At 30.5% G+C, this 3,333-nt stretch overlaps 1 protein-coding gene across 1 annotated transcript in view; it reads right to left on the bottom strand.

Moving 5' to 3' along the window:
* LOC108745946 (facilitated trehalose transporter Tret1-2 homolog) overlaps positions 1-3,333 on the bottom strand; it is a 13,410-nt gene that overhangs the window by 665 nt on the left and 9,412 nt on the right. Inside the window, exons 5-9 of the mRNA XM_018482376.1 lie at positions 2,968-3,176; positions 2,021-2,290; positions 1,689-1,911; positions 1,356-1,552; positions 1,089-1,268 (exon numbers count right to left, since the gene is read on the bottom strand). Of these exons, the coding sequence (XP_018337878.1) occupies positions 1,089-1,268; positions 1,356-1,552; positions 1,689-1,911; positions 2,021-2,290; positions 2,968-3,176 (1,079 nt within the window). The remainder of the gene's footprint in view (positions 1-1,088; positions 1,269-1,355; positions 1,553-1,688; positions 1,912-2,020; positions 2,291-2,967; positions 3,177-3,333) is intronic.

The raw sequence follows: 3,333 nt of genomic DNA, 5'->3' as shown, positions 1-3,333 counted from the left end.
GAAAAAGGAAATTTTCTTCTCATTCTATTTTCCAAAATTGTCCATATTTGTTCTCCAAACCTTTAACATCTTTTCCAACTAATTCAATCATTTGATTTATTATAAATATCATTTGTAATTTTGAACAAAGAGAAACAGATTTTTTTCTACAATATTTTTTAAGCAATATATTTCTAGAAAATGTTCTGCCAGAGAAATAATATTGTACTATAACAATTAATACACCAACTATGATTCTATTTCAACAAAGATAAATCCTGTTATTAAATACAAATGGGCCAATTTTTTATTAATAAAACAAATAAATATATATATATTTAGATAGTAAATATATCTCCCAGAAATTCACATTATTTTGTCTACGTATGTATATTTGCAAAATTAAGAAGTTACTTAATTGTCGTTATTACAATTACTACTTTTTTGAGTAACTATTATATAATTACCATTATGTTAAAAATAAGGCAATATAATGTCGTTATCTATTCGTAAAAGTTACACTTTTTTAAATATAATCATTACTTTTATTGTTACTTTGTACACGTATACATATGTACGGAATATGCATAAGCAAGTTTTTAGACCAAGTTGTGATTAATCATAATTATTGTAGATTGTTCAAGCAGAACAACAAATTATAATATCAAAATGACTTTAAAATGAATCGTTATTTTGACTTTTAATAATCATTTTGTAGTCATTTTGACATTATTTGAATAATAATTTATGTTTTATTTACGTCCCATATTGAACTCGTTAATTAGCAACATAAACAATTGGATGCCACTCTAAAGAAAAATTTATCAAAATAAAAAAACAACGAAATAACGACTTGTTAATTTTTTTAATGGTAACGATAACAAGTAGCAAAAAAGTAAAAATGCTTTTTTTATCAAGTAAGGATAACGAAGTACTTTTAAACAAAAAGAACGATAATGGTAATGAGTTACTTTTATAAAATAACTTTCCCAACTCTGTTGTTTGTACTTAAAACAAATAAATAAATATATTTTCATTAAAATTTTTATCTCACGCACAAAACGAGTGCTGTATAATAAACTTTTGAATTTTAGAATGCGATATATTACCATTGGAAAAAATTTGGTCATAAAGAACAGAAGTAGATTGAAGATAAAAAAGATACAGCCGCCACCGATGCCACGAGCTCTCAGAGGCATCAATTCACCGACCATCAGGCCAGGAAGTATTAGTAGACCCATAGTATTTGCACCAACATAAAACAACAAACATACAGCCAACACGTAGACCTGAAATCATTTGTTTAATTTACACGTTATATACAATTGAATAAATCGAAAATGAGACTAATTGGGAACAAATGAACAAATACTCACATCCACAGAAGATTCCTCCTTTCTGGCAATCAAATATCCCACTAGAATCAATGAGGCCAAGGACGTGCCAAGTGCTGAAATGATGCCTAAAGCTCGTCTACCCATTTTAAGTAACAAAACACAGGAAACGAGGGAGAAGATAAGCCTGATAATTGCCGTCACCACGGCTGCCAAATAATTATCAACGTTGCCGTTGCCTACAAAAAAAACGGCATAATAATAATTTCTATACTTTTTTCTGTTATCTTATTTATTTTAAATATTTTTACTCAAGGCTTTTATGCGCAGGAAATTAAAGTTTCGCTCAAATAATATTACATAATTCTATCTCACCTATGTCCTTGACCATATCAACGGCATAAAAGACAATAATGTACGTTCCGCTGCTTAATTGAAGCGCATTAAATACGTTGATAATAATTAATGGTTTCAACACGCCCGGATCGCGAATTGTGGACATTGCAGAGGAGATCCTCTTCGTAAACGAGGTATTTACAGGCTTCCTAGCAAGATCGGCTTTTATGCTTGTGTCTAGGAGCTCTATCTCCGCAAGCACCTGATTAATTAAAACAATTTTAATTATATGTACATTTTGTTAGATCAGTTTCACAATTTAGCTCAAAAATGTCTTATACTGTTGAAATGAAAGAGTTATAAATTTCTACCTGTTCAGTATTGCCGCCTCTGAGCCACAAAAGAGCTTTCTTGGCTTTGTCTATTTTTTTCCGTCTAATAAGCCAGGCAGGACTTTCAGGAACCAAACAAAGAGCGATAAAAGCTGCAATGGGAAGTATGATAGCACAGAATGCCACGATGTCCCAATTAAAAGAAGCACCGAAAGCATATACCAGCAAGATTCCGGCGCAGTATGCACCGAACGAACCAACCACCAGGAAGCCGCGGAGGCCTGGATATGCTGTTTCTCCTACCAGTACCTAAACAAATCACAACATACATAGTTTGAAATAAACATCATCTTTTAATAGCAATAAAAAAGTTAACACATAAATGTTAATTAATAAATAATGAGCTTTTTAAATTAAAAATACAAAAATTTTATTTAAATTTATTGATTACTATTTAAATAAAATAAAATAAAACAAGATTTTTCTGTTAAAAAAATTTCTGATTGATTTTACTATAATTGAGTAATAAATGCATTCGAGTAACAGGAAACAACAGACGACATATATCCCTAATAATAGTACAAATTTTTTCTACTGCACTAATAGCAAAAGATAAATATAGTAAAATAAGTAGAGAAACCGATCGATAAGATAAATAGTAAAAGTCAAACAGCGAACCAAATGGTAGAAGTTCATTCATGACTAAAGAAAGGTTAAACCAATCAAGAGAAAAGTAATTGCACTTACTGTCACTACGCGTGCGTTAAATGTCGGTTAAAAAAAATTCATTATGCCAAACATGCGGAAAGTGTGCGTTAAATAAACTATTAAATAAGAGCATGTGTAAATTGAATCAATAAATTAATTTTCTACATAATATAATTTTTTTAAACATTAATTATGTTCAACTTCGAAATCAGTCGAAAATTCTTTTATTAAATTTCGTGTCATTCAACTGTCAGTCAAAATTTAAATAGTATTTGTACCTGTGCGGGTACCGCCATGAATCCTACGGACAAACCGCAGATAACTCTTCCAACTAAAATAGAAGTCACATTCCTCGACAAACCGATAATCAACCAGCCTATGCACAGAGGAATTGCCGACAATTGAAGACAACCTCGTCGACCAATCGCATCGAGGAACGGTCCTGATAATAGCGCTCCGATAGGAGTAGCCAGACTGTGAACTGCAGCTACACAACAAATAATTTGTCTTTAAAAATTTAAAACTTTAAAAATTACATTTGATCCATAAAGAAACATAACTCAGATAGCATCTATTGGTTCATATACGTTTTATATACGTATCTAATGTTCTACAAACATATATTTAAGGAACGCATATAAAAT

This window comes from Trachymyrmex septentrionalis, unplaced genomic scaffold, assembly GCF_001594115.1.
Source record: "Trachymyrmex septentrionalis isolate Tsep2-gDNA-1 unplaced genomic scaffold, Tsep1.0 scaffold16, whole genome shotgun sequence".
In the NCBI taxonomy this organism is placed as follows: Eukaryota; Metazoa; Arthropoda; class Insecta; order Hymenoptera; family Formicidae; genus Trachymyrmex; species Trachymyrmex septentrionalis.
The sequence above is the reverse complement of the archived record's forward strand: the minus strand, read 5'-3'. Positions and strand labels throughout refer to the sequence as shown.